General features: G+C 30.7%; 1 protein-coding gene across 2 annotated transcripts in view; it reads right to left on the minus strand.

The window, feature by feature from the left end:
• The window catches only part of Fntb (Farnesyl transferase beta subunit), a 90,205-nt gene that overhangs the window by 43,269 nt on the left and 33,728 nt on the right, over nucleotides 1-13,208 (minus strand). For both annotated transcript variants that reach the window (XM_035367493.2, XM_085816486.1), the window contains exons 4-6: nucleotides 11,329-11,420; nucleotides 7,278-7,327; nucleotides 1,176-1,272 (exon numbers count right to left, since the gene is read on the minus strand). In XM_035367493.2, coding sequence (XP_035223384.1) covers nucleotides 1,176-1,272; nucleotides 7,278-7,327; nucleotides 11,329-11,420 — 239 coding nt within the window. The remainder of the gene's footprint in view (nucleotides 1-1,175; nucleotides 1,273-7,277; nucleotides 7,328-11,328; nucleotides 11,421-13,208) is intronic.

Consider the following 13,208-nt stretch of genomic DNA (forward strand, 5'->3'; position numbering starts at 1 on the left):
TTATAGATCATCAGTTTAAATCTCGTAAGATGGCATGCAGAAATTCTAAAATTAAAAATATGAAACCGTAATTTATGAAATAAAGAACAATTATGATCTAAAGGGTATCAAAATTTGCAAAAAGAAAAAGCTTAATATTTATTTGTTTACTTTATTAAACATTTCTTTCAATGTAAGTTGTTTAAGTTTTGCTTCGTTTCATGTGATAATACTTTCTGTTTAATTCTATTAAACAGACATAATTTCTTGTTCAATTACAAAGTTCCGCCGTTCAAGTCCTATAATTGCTGTGTCAAGAACACCGACTAATTTGTTAATCGAAATTTTTTTGTTTTCAATAACCTCTGTCACTTTTCTTCGCTATCGGAAGCGAAATATAATGACGAGGAACTTGTTTTAAATCATATCAAAGACGGAGCATATCGAGATGAAATACTACATTTGGTAAGGAATTATAAGCCAAATAAAATAAAAACATCTGCGCTGAAGATAAGGATAGTGCTGACAAATCAACTTCCAATTCATTAGGCGCCCGCCGCCGAGCAGCGTGAAATTGATAAACAGATTTCGGATTTCAAAACATACTTTCGCTTTAGATCCTTTACATATTAACAAATATATATCGGAAATTCTATTTGATATAATCGAAAGTTTAAGCTTACTTTTATAAAATTGCTCTTAAAGTCTGCAAAAAATAATAAGCCGGATGCAATTCAAAAATTAAAGAACAACGCAATCATCAACATCAACTGAAATAGATAATTAGATAATTTTAGCTTATACGTCCATTATACATAAAATGCGCACGCGAAAACGTATTCTGCACTTGCGCACACTCATATGCGCAGTCGTAAAAGGTTTTACGCGCACGCGTGAACGCCTCTGCGCATGTGTCAACGTGGCGCATGCGCAGAAAGTTTTTAGTTTTGATGTCCGGATTATAGATCATTCCGAATTAACGACTTTTGACTGTATCTAAAAATATGCACAGATTACAGACAGCTGCAGATTAGCAGAATCCTTCTATATCTATCTGTTTTATGACACACCAGCAATTAACAAACACTTACAAGTGACTGAGATTCCATTAAAATTTAACACATACTAAGTAAAAAAGTAGCATTACTTTGCTTTGTTTATGTGCTCAAAAGTTTATGCAATTCATCTAAACTTACCTATCAATAACAGCATATGCTTCATTAGTTCTCAGAATACATAACGCACTGACAGATGCATATGTTGGTGCTAAATGAGCATCCTGACCTGGCCCACCTAAAATTAAAAATTACGAGTTGAATAATATATATATATATATGTAATAAAAACAAATTAAGAAGTACTGATGTATCAACACTGAGATGTAGACACACTGACGGCAAAGCATATAGAATTCACAGAACATTGTAGATCCATATTGAACAGGAAACTTGGCAGTGGAGGTGGATTAAATTCAATTTTTATTTAAATTGACATTTCTGGCCACAATTTACTTGGCACTTTAATCATGCCTATTTTCAAAATATTTACACTTTTGATACTGATCGTTGTGATAGGAAGAGAGTGCAATAAAATAGCATCCCAGCAGCTCAGAAGGTGAAGTCCTGTAACTGCTGTTTCGAGAACTCCGAATAACTTGCCAATCAAAATTTTCTCATTTTCAGTAACTTCTCTGTTATTTTCTTCACTATTGGTTGTGGTATTTTCTGGATCTACATCCATATTACAGATTTCACCATTCATTAATTGATTGATGATTGAGAACATCACAATGAAAAACTTCTTTGACATCATCTTCACTTATTACCAGTTCTCCACATTTCTTTACAAAATGCGTTAATTGGAAAATTTCATCTTTTTTTCATCAGAATTTTTATGTGAATGAAATAATTTTGAAAAATTAGTATAGAATATGATAAGCAAATAGTATTTTTGAGTATTACTGCATGAAATATTAAATGTTCTAATATAAAATAGTGCAATAATGTATAAAACTGTGAGTAATTCACGACTCTGAATGATTTATCATAAATTGTATGGAGTTATGTTTACTAATTTTTAAATTTATGGAGGGATAAACTTTGAAAGGTCCCACTTTTATTTTTTTGCCACTTTTATTTTTATTTTTTTAAAATATAATAGAATGAAGTTAAATTATATATATATATATGGAATGTTATAGTGCAGTTCAAAAGAGCCAGCTACCAATAATACTTCAAAATTTCTTGCGATTACAGACAGCTGCAGATTGCAAGCCTTTCCTAAACAAATATAATTATGAAATTTATTTATTTTCATATTTTTATTCACAAAATTATATGGTTCATAATATTGCTGCATTTCTTCTTTCTTTACATTATGTATGTAGAGGGTTCGTGTGGATTTGGAGTGAATAATAACAACAGCACTCAATCAAGTATCAAAATACACTTTACTGGCCAGTATTCTCAGGACAGCTTCAAAATCACATTTCTACAGCTGTCGAAGAACTACTATAGACACCAGTAACAATCAGCGACACAGTCTGCAGACAATCAGGTCTATAACAGTGAAGACAGCTTCATGGCAAAGTACAGCTCCCGACTCTGCTCAGTCATTCTCGGAACTCAACGTACTCATCACGCTACAACTCGCGATGCACTTGATGATACACTACAGTACAGCTCCCGGAGCTCAACACACTATAAGATAAAACTCGACAATGCACTAACTCATGATACTCTCTTGATACAATTGAAGACCAACTCGGCACTCACTGACTGACCATCAACTCCAACGACTCTCACTAACTAACTCTCCGCGCACCTGCAGGGTTTATATAGCCTTTTGGCTTGTGTTCGAGAATTCTGGGCTAAACCAGTAAGAATTCATTCCAGAAGGTTCTCCATCGTCTATGGCATAATGCCAATTTTGTTGCCAATCGTTGCTAAATGGACGATTTCTTGCCAAATCTGGCAACCCTAAACCTGCTTTGCGGGGAAGCTATCTTACCACGCCTGTACATTTCGTAACAATATTATTGTAAGGCAATGTAGAATATTATTTTTAAAATTTAAAAGACCTAGTTTGTGTATACAAGTTATATGTCTTAAAAATTTTAATTTTTGCATATCTATTTCAATTAACAAATATGAAAATTTTTAATGGCTGTTAAGTTATAAATGCAAACTTTGATATTTATGCAATATTAAGAGCCAGTTACCTTTTTTAAGGAATGGAGGTTCTTAGGACTATTGTATTTAAGCATTCTGCAGACATCAGCAAGTAGTTACACTGATTTGCATTGCAGAGGACTTGCCCATTTTTATCAAAGTTTATTTCGTTATTGTACCGAAATTTTGTTACTTTTCTATGTTCAATGAGTTCTAAATTCCATTTTACATTGCCTTACAAGAAAGAAAATGTGGATTATTTTATAAGCATTAAATTAATTTTAATACAAATTTCATAAATATATAAAAGAAAATTTTGGTTTTATATTGACAACAATAATTTTTATGAAAAACTTTCAAGCTTAAGCATTGCAAAATATTTTGCTTATGATTATGATATTCAAGCAAAGATTTTTTTAGAACTGTAAACTTTTCCCGTTATTTTTTAAAAACATTGGGACTCTCTCTACAAGATTTCTCAGAAAAATGAACTTGCAAACTTTCAATATAATATTCAATTTGCATTTATTGTAAAAAATAATATTTACAAGATTTTGCTATGTTAAAAATTATTTAGATCAAAATTCTATGATTTTTTTTTCACAATCGTATTTCCTTTGCTTCACTAATACTTTAAAACCTTCTTGTAAAAAGGTGTTTCTGTCGCCAAGCCTTATTCTCTATGAAGGGGGGGGGAGAGGAAATATGATAAAAAATACGTAAATCGACTTTATAATTTAATTCAGTAATAGACTTTTAATTTTGTTATTTTCTGTTTATTCTAAAAATAAATAAATAAATAAAATTTCTGGACTGCACCGTTTCTAGATTAATCTATGCCACAGAGCTTGCATAAAGTTGATAATGTAGTTATTCGAAGATTGAACTCAAAATTTTGAGAACTGACACTTTTCTACCCTAAACCAAAATTTTCTCTTGGTGAGCTTCCATACTGGATAAATCCCTCGCTCTCTGCCTATTGCAGCAGTATTAACCCTTTGACGTGCGGTGGTCGCGCCCTGAAACCACCAATTTTCGAATTTTTTTCTCCTCTTCCTTCTGAAATTTTTGAGTGAAAATCAACTGATTACTGATCTTTTATCTCTAAATAACACAAAATGACTTCAGAATCATACATGTTTTAGGTCTTAGTACTTCAAATCGGATGCCTTTTAAAACTTGTTTTCAATCAGACAAAGTGACTTCCTTTTATGAATATAAAAAACTTTAAATTTCAAAAGTTATTCATCGCACATCATGATTTCTATCATAAACAATAAAAAATAGCAATAATTAAACTGCATATATAAAAACAACCTTCTATATGTATGGCAATTGCTTTGTGGTTTCAGCACGCGCCCACTGCCCCGCTAGAGCATTGTGGCACAATGCTCTAGCGGGGCAGTGGGCATTTGCTTGCTTCTTGAATAGGAATGTTTATTTTTACCCGGATATAGATAAGGGGTTTTGAAATCACAGAGTTATTTTATTACTAAACAATACATGTACTTGCCCAGTAAAAAGGTCTTTCTTTTCCAGCAACTTCAACACACTTGCTCTCCAAGCTAGTATTGTGATTTTATAAATTCTTTCCTGTGGTTTAAATTTAATGTACATATACTTTGCTGTAATTAAAAACAGAAATCGCATAAAGTTTTATTTAAATTATTTTCTGAAAATTTTGGGACGAAATACGAATAAAATAAGTGTGAATGGGAAACGAATGATCCGTATCAAAGCCAAAAGGACTAAGCCCCTCTTCATTAACATAAAAAAACCACAAATGAAAGATGAAAAGAAACTAAATAACGCTGGACATATACCAGTGAAATTTAGATCCAATCAGTGTACATTTTCTAGCACAAGGAAGAAACCTCATAGAAGAAGATACATGTGGTGAAACGTGCAATGTGGGCATGCATGTACCAAAAAGACAAAACATGCTTTGAACAATGTTACAAAAAATATTTGTTCTTTGAAATTAAAAAAAAAACACTGAGTCTTTTTTTTTATCCTTATTGTACTGAGTTTTTTAATCCATGTAGCCAAACATCCATATTATGTAGGTACTTTCACTGCTATAGAAAAATTACATAAATGTTTATTTTTTAATTTTTTCTGACGATTTACTTTGTAAAATAATGTTAAAAATATATATATTATATATTATGCAATTCCTACATGCATTTTGTTTTAAATTCGTAAATTTCGTCATTTATTGGAAATGCGCACAGAGAAAGGTAAGTTTTTTTTCCCTACTTACCTTGGTAAGTTTCAAGTCCTAGACGCGTGGTGGTTTCACAGTGCAACCACCACCCACAGAACAATGGGCAAGAGTAGATTTTTTTAAATTCATATATTATTTGTCTCTAGGATCATAATATTCATTTTCTAGAGTTTTTAGTTAAAAAAATTATAAAAATAATATTGCGCGTGTCAAAGGGTTAAAAAATGTAAATGTTCCTGAAAAGGCATGATAAGTGTGCCAAGTAAATTGTAGTCACAAATGTCAACTGGAATAAGAATGCATATTTAATTTTATTCGGCTGTTAAGTCTCCTAGACATTATGGATTCAACAATTTAGCATTCTATGGAATCAGAATTTTTCCTCTTCAGTATTGATCTACATTCTATGCCTTCATCATTTGCCACATCTTTTTCTTTATTTTATTATATATATATATGTAATATTTCGGCAGTCAGGCACATGGATGAAGCTTGGCAGAAATAATGACACAGAAGGTTAATTGTTTTGATTCCACAGCTTTATTCAATTGAAAGGCATATTATCATTTCTTTACTAAAATAAGATTAAATTCAATGTGTCATAATAGTTTAACAAAGGGAGGCAGATGAGAGCAGCAGAACAGATCTTAATAGCAGATGGAGAAAGCAGTCTCTCTGGCGAGGTTCTCTATTTATATAGAAGTGGTTACGTAATAGGCTGGAATGTTCTTGAAAGTACTGGTCTAGGGAGAAGATCCTGAAATTGCGGAAAGTTAATTAGAGGTTGCTTGTTCGCATAGAGCAAAGCCACTGTGCTTTTTATATTTTACATATATATTTTATAATTTATATATTATTAATAGTTTTATTATATATATCTGAAAGAATGCTAAGGTCTGCAGTCACCAGAGGGCAACTACTTGGCCAAACCACATGAAGGTGGCGATAGACTTTCGGGTTAGATTTGATTTCATGAGCGCAAGTAGGTACCATGAGACATTGTAAACACATAAAGTGATGCAAAAATTTATTTGTGTTTAGCTAGAGTGATGAGGCATTAAACAACTGTTTTATTTTACTGTAATCTGTTATAAAATTATTAAATGTTCTGTTATGGTGAAAAGGATTCCTCATTAGTTAATGAGTAACATCATCTCAATTTCCTTCATATATATATATATATATATATATATATATACATGTAACATAAAAATTATGTAAATCAAAATCCTAGCTTTACTCTTAATATTTTGGATACTCTCTCTTTAGTTTATATACCTGCCCTTTATGTCCTAAAATTAGTAACTGATTATAATCTCTTAAACACTGTCATTTCCAAATTAATCCCCACCATATGTATGATCTTACATAATGCTGCTGATGCAGGTACTTATATAAGCACAAGACATTAAAATAGCAACTTTTTTTGGAATATTTTTTGAAATGCATCACATATACTCTTTTTATTTCCCATCTAACTTGTTGCCACTCATTTCTTTATTTCATTAATCATAACATAAAAAGGCACCAAAGTGTGATGAAGAATGGGTGCAGACTGTGGCCAATGTGGTGTGTGACTTAAAATGAAAATATGCTTCTAAAGAATGGATTTATCTTAAAATAAAACATGCTACATCAGCACAGTGGCTAACATCTGATTACAACAACATAGTTACGCATCACCCCTAAGCATCATTATCAACTGCAACTCTGGCAATGATTGAAAGTGTTTGCTTTCCCAATCTAAAAATATTTTTAAAATAAGAATACCTAAAGATTTAGCACTTGTTATTAAGTTACAAAATTAGTTTTGGTCTTGCTTGAAGGAAAAATGATAGCAGTCTAGTTGTAATAAAACATATGCAATCAAATAGGTATTTAGCAAAAGAAAATTTTCATACCTCCAAAACCTCCATCAGGATGCTGACATGAACGAAGGAATCCAATAATGCTGAAAGAAGGAGGAAAAAAAAAAAGTACGCATTAAGTATTAAAACAGCACTATTTTATTTTATTTTATTTACTTTTTTTTAACGGGAATGAACTTTTGCAAAATTTTAGAGCACTTTTTAGAGGACATATAAGTGTTTTAACAACAGTCTTTAACCTTTTTTCAATGTCTCAAAATTAATCAATTATGCTGAATACAAATTTGTGGGAAATTTTCCAAACACACTGTCTTATATTTAAACTGCAGTAACAATAATATAAATAAATTTAAAATAATTAACAAACTAACACCCTCATATTATGTAATACAGGATCTAAAAATAGCCACATAAGAAATCTTGCAATCTGAAAACTTCAGATCACAGTCTAACATATCAAAGATGAATTTCCCTTTAAAAAGTTGATATTTTGTTTAAATATGGAAAATAAAAAATTACAAATATATGGGAAACCATGCAAATATTTTGCTATGCTTTTTAAATAAAAAACAGAAAGTTACATATTATACCATCAAGCACTGATGGAAATTTCGGCAATGGCTGCCAGTCGCTATTGCGGAATTCAGTCAGTCATCCATAACTGGCGCTACTTGGCCAGTAGACGGGATAATGCATAAGTACTTGTAGAGTTCCTCACTCTTATTCTACTAAAGTAAATGTTGAGGAACCTAGTGTATTGTTAAGCAAATTATCGCTTAGTTTGAATAACAGAAGTTCTAAACTCAAGAAGGGTAAACTACCTTTTATTTAGCTCAAAATAAGATTAACAGTCTGCCCTTTCTTCGGGCTTACAGCAAAACCTCCACTTGGGCTTAAAATCAAAATAAAAAATAAGAGCTAACTCAGAACTAACTCAAAGAGACTTATCTGAAGCTAACACAAATCTAATGTAGTTGGGCAAAAGTCGAACAACTCAGGATTCCTAGCTCTTTCTCTCTCGAAGTAAGTTGAATCTTCCTTTAATACTAAAACTTACTCATTTGCATTCAACGTGATTCTAAAAACTCATTCTGGTAGGGAATAGTAAGTTGAAACGAGGAAAAATAGGAAAACACAATTAAATTAAAAAAACTGTTATAAAATTAAAATATACCTTACATACTTAAAAATAATATCTAGTGCTGTCAACTTATGAAATTAGTTTTGCTTTTGAATAAAATAAAAACTTCAAAAGAGATTCACTTTTAAAAACTCCCCATATTTCTACATTTTTTTTTTTTTTTTTTGAATCTAGAAACAGAAATTTCGCAGTTAATCAATTATGAAGTGCTAGAAATCCATTTCATTTATGACACTCGTGGTTTAAAATAACAACTGTTACAAAAAATATAATTAAAACAACTTTTTAATTGAATAATTCACACTGTCTTGACTATAGACTTTTAGAATATTGCAGAGATGTAAAGCACTTTTGATTGCCAATAAAATCAATTTGCAAAAGAAAATTTTTTATAACAAACTGAACCCAATTAGCAGTTTAAGAGTTGCTTTAAAAAATCTTGCATGCATTCATTAATTTATAAGCTTTAAAGAAAGTGTACCCTCATCACAATTTTCAGGGTTCATACACATTTCCACACATTAAAATTTTTAAGGACCATTAGTAAAAAAAAAAAAAAAAAAAAAAAAAAAAAAGGATTTATTAGCAATTTGAAATTGAATAAATTCAATTAAAGATATTATCTGTATCCAAATTTGATTTTTGTAATACTATCCTAAGAATAAAACAGATCTGTAAGTAGGATGCATTATTATTAAACACAATTATAAAACAAATTTGATAATGAAATAAACTTTGTAAAATTTATCAAGTAGTATTAAATATCTTACTCTTATAATGGTTAGGCATAATTTAAAGTACTAGATTAATGACATTATATTTACATTTTGTTAGCAGTTAGCTCTATTCTGATTTTTTTTTTTCCCTTGCATTCTTGTTTTGTCACATATTTGTTCATTCGAAAGGTTTGAGTAAATGCAGACAGATTTTTATGTCAAATGGCATAGGTTAAAATGAGAAATAAAATCATAATCACTATAATTTGTAAGAGAAGCCTGGCTGTAGCCACCACTGCTGCTTGCCTAGACACATACTTGCTGATTAGAAGAGACCTGAATGTCTGACACTGGTATGGTCGGTAAGCGTTAACAGTTAGTTATGTTAACAGTTAATGTTGTAGCTTTGCATAGAATTTCTGTTTCATTAGTTGTAACCCAGTTAATATACTTTAAAGTTATAATAAGCCACTAAAGCACCAAAGATGGTAAGTTGTTTTGTATTATTTTAAGTCTCACTAGCTGTAAGGAATAAGTTTTACATTTTTGTGTTGAATCTAGTGACTGCAGCAAGGATTAATGGAATGCAATTACTCACTTTAAAGATTTAAGTGACTTTTAAAAGTCAACAGTTACAAATAATTAAGTAGTTAATACTCTCAGTCATTACAGATTTACATGCTCACTATTAATGAATTTATTTTTTTAAAAAATATCTGTTATAAAAGCACTATTAAAATAACAAACTAAGACCATTTAACCATTTAAAACACAATTTTGATTCTTAAACAATATTAGAACCATTATATATTAAAAGCTGCAAATCATTTATATTTTATAGCAACAACACACAACAAAATATCTGTGTATCTTTTTAATATGAAAACTTCTCAGACATTATGGCTAATTTATAGCAATTTCGTTTTTTTAAACATCTTTTTTAAAATAAGAAATTTATTTCAGTAAGCAAACCAATGTTCCCATTAGTTTCTGTTTGATCTTCTAACTTGTCAATGTCTCAACAATATACCGAAGAGCAATTTCCTTTTCCTTTATATATTCAGTCTCTTCCTCAATAAGTTTCCCCTTTTTATAATTTTGGGATTTGATTAGAGATTTCTGGTATTCTAAAAAACTTCATCCATTTAGAATGTATAGAAGAAACTGCTAATTTTATTTCTTAAGTAATACGAACATTGAGAATAAATATGAAATTATATGTGATCAGGGCAGTACTAAAGCTGGTGTAGGAGAATTTTTAGAATTTAGTGAAATACCAAGCAAAAAAAATCTAGAAATGGCAAAACTTTTAGAATTTAATGAGACAATAGACAGCAGAATTTAGGACTGACACAGATTGCGCCAGGTGGTAAAAATGCCTAGTGCCAACCCTGTGTATGATTGCATTGAGACATAAAAGAAGAATCTTTTATACAGTTTCCAATTTTGTTATTAATAGAAAAATTTCTTTCTATAGATGCCAGTTCATGTGGCAAGATTAGAAGCATTCCTGATATTTTTCATGTTTGTGTTTATTGAAGGAAAGATAAAATAAAGGGAAGAACAAGTTAAGAGAAAGACTTCTTGGATCAGAAGCAGAAAATTCAAGCAATTAGGTCTTCAAAAAATTCCACCAAAAGTACAAAATTTACCATAAACGTTCTGTAAAATACATCCATTACACACTAATAACATGAAGACTTTATTTTATCACAATTTTTGGAATCATAGGTATATAAATCTTGTCTTCAAATCCTTCTAAACCTTCCAAAGCATAAAATTCGACAAAAAAATTATCCCAACCAATTCTCTAACAGCAGACTAGTACACAATCGGAAAAATCGATAATCCGGAAGCGCCGAAGTCCCGACAAGTCCGGATTAACGACTTTTAACTGTATTTCTTTCATTTACATGATGCATGCCAAGACACAACAACAGTGCCATCTGGGGACCAAACCATCTGTCAATTCATGCACATTCAATTCATGTCAATTCATTTGACATGTGTCAGGAGCATAACAGAAAAGTTTAAATAAATAAATAAATAAAATAAAAAAATAATAATATTTTACTAAAGCATAAATAAACTGCACAGACAGTTAGTGCATTACACACCACTCACTCTACTTAACCCTAAAATAATAATAAAAAAATATTTAGGTGGCATTAACAGAAAAGTAACCATTCTCAAGAATTTACATATATCCATAATTTTTTAGCCTTACTGTGTTTTTAATTCTTCTGTAATGGGTTCATCTAAAAGCTGAATTGAATGTAGTATCCAATAAATTAACCATGCTCGACTTGCATCCAGCACCTGCAACAAAACACATCAAGAAGATGCATATAACAGATTTAAGTTAAAGAGTATTACTGAATCAGAGAAAGAGCAAAAAAATTCTAACATATGCAATTTAAAAATGTCTAAAATATATCATGAAATATCCTGTTATAAAATAAAGCAAAAATTAACTATATTTTGCATGGTATTTATAATACCAATATAGACCAAAATATTAATATGGCAGATAACTGGTATTAACAAAATTCTCAACACTTCATAACTAATTTCTGTTTAGATTTATCTATCCTTGGAAAGCACATAAGATACATATAACCGTAGACAGAGTAACTCAGAACTCATGGGACAGCTTTAAGCTGCCCTAGAGTATACTATAACAAAATGTTTTTTAATGGAATTTATGGGCGCAAGTGAAACATTGAGGTATAAATACAAGAAATAACACATGACAAGAAACCTCAATTGTTTATTTATATCACCAAAATGTTCTTTGTTACAGCAGAATTTACAATAATTGATCAAAGTTGCACCTGTCAATGATAATATATATTTTACAGTGTCAAAGGAGTCTTCAGTACAAAGTTTCAAAGATTCGAGACATTTTGAACATACTTAGAGTATATTTATGCATTAAGAATAAACTAGATTTTTGTAAAGAACTTTTGGATGTCCATATGAGAATTCAGGCTTGATGGGGTGATCAATGTGGCCAACATATTGGTCTACTACAGCCAAGTCACTGTGCTCCAAATGTGGCTTCTAGGTAATTACATGCATCAGTGCTAAAATAGGTTCACCCCTTGTCATGATTAAGCCACAGTTGGTTATGAATTGCTATTAGAACTTCTTGAAGAATTTTTGGTGTGAAACTTTAAGAAAAATACAGTATAAATCTGCTACCAACTCATGTTGCTAGCAGATACGAGTCAACCAGGAAATTATTCACAACATCCATCCACATAATCACAGAGCAGACATGCCCCAACCCGCAGCCCAATTGAAGTTTCTAACTGCATATTATTTTAGACATTTGGACATAGTTGAATATTTGAATCGAAAAATCGTGTTTTGACCCCCCCCTCTCCCCGTGCAATTTTTTCCAAAATATTTCTTTTTCCTTCATTTGACTTCCAAGCCATAAGAAAATAACATTTGGTCATCAGGCAGAATTTTTTTTTTTTTTTTTTGTGTGTGTGTGTGTGTGTGTAGAATTTTGAATTTTATGCAGATATTCTGTAACACAAGCATACAATGTGAAGATGTTATGCAGATAGTTGTTATACTACAAAGAAGGAGCATTTTTGAGAAGGAACAGCCTTGGGTTTAAGATGCGATATGTTCCCCTGCCATTTCAATTTTCTACTTAAGAATGCAGAAAATGCTGTTTTCACAGTCAAGTTTCACAGTTGATTCCACAGTCATAAATGTTCTATTACTTCACAAACAGCTACTTTACATTTTTAATTTGTAATTTCTACATGTCATCTTAATAGATTTTAATTGATGATCTAAAATATGGAAATTTTCAAAATCCAAAATTGTTTAGGATCTCAAATCTAAAATCTAAGTCCCAATGGTTCAGGATTGCAGACTTTGTACTGTATTACTTTTGGTGAATGCACAAATAAGTACTGCTGTAAAAAAAAGTATTTGTGAATGATACTGTAAGTAAACAATTTATGTTTAATTTCATGAGTTTGTGCATTAACATGTCACTTGTACTCTACTTAATGTTTGTCCTATAGCTCTGAAACATCCCGTTCAACAGTTTTATAACAAATACCCTCTTTCTTATTACAACAT

This window comes from Stegodyphus dumicola, chromosome 5 (genome assembly GCF_044657685.1).
Source record: "Stegodyphus dumicola isolate Sdum_Otavi_A_Nest chromosome 5, ASM4465768v1".
Classification (NCBI taxonomy): Eukaryota; Metazoa; Arthropoda; class Arachnida; order Araneae; family Eresidae; genus Stegodyphus; species Stegodyphus dumicola.